The sequence below is a fragment of the Habropoda laboriosa genome, unplaced genomic scaffold (genome assembly GCF_001263275.1).
Source record: "Habropoda laboriosa isolate 0110345459 unplaced genomic scaffold, ASM126327v1 scaffold212, whole genome shotgun sequence".
NCBI lineage: Eukaryota > Metazoa > Arthropoda > Insecta > Hymenoptera > Apidae > Habropoda > Habropoda laboriosa.
The window spans coordinates 4,075,231-4,075,839 of record NW_017100509.1 but is presented as its reverse complement, the minus strand read 5'-3'; the positions used below and the strand labels follow the sequence as shown (position 1 = coordinate 4,075,839).

Genomic DNA, 609 nt, shown 5'->3' with positions numbered 1-609 from the left:
TTGAAAGATTTGTTAGCTATTTATTAATATTATATGTAATAATATTGCAATTCATTGAGAGTATAATATTGTAGCTGAGTATAATTATGTGAACGTTTTTTTCATATGGAAAGTATTTTATTTCATTACTGTATAAAACTTTATGTATGTAAGAATTGTTGTATTAAATTTTATAAGAAATAATCTTGTAATAATGATATGTTATTTTAGCAACAGTAAAAAATTAGAATCTACAAAAGCTATTAAAGAAGAACAATATAAAGAATTATGTAAACTAGTTGTTGATGCATTTGCAAATGGAAACAGTGATATACAAAATGAAGCATATGAAACACTAAATGTGATTATTCGGGAATTCAAAGATCATACTTTAAATTTATTTGAAGCTCTGTCACGGATAAGTCAAAAAAATAGGTGTGTTCATATAAAATGTTATTTACATTTTAATCATCTATTGTTAATATAAAATTATGTATTATTCATTTAACATTCTTAAAATAAAATGAATATTGTAAATGAATAATCATTTAGTTAATTTGTTTATTAATATGTAAATTATGAGACATCTTATTCACATCTTTAATGTGTATTGTATTATATTCAGATGTC

General features: G+C 21.2%; 1 protein-coding gene across 1 annotated transcript in view; it reads left to right on the top strand.

Moving 5' to 3' along the window:
• The window catches only part of LOC108576186 (telomere-associated protein RIF1-like), a 10,186-nt gene that overhangs the window by 319 nt on the left and 9,258 nt on the right, over positions 1–609 (top strand). The window contains exon 2 of the mRNA XM_017939130.1: positions 211–414. Coding sequence (XP_017794619.1) covers positions 211–414 — 204 coding nt within the window. The remainder of the gene's footprint in view (positions 1–210; positions 415–609) is intronic.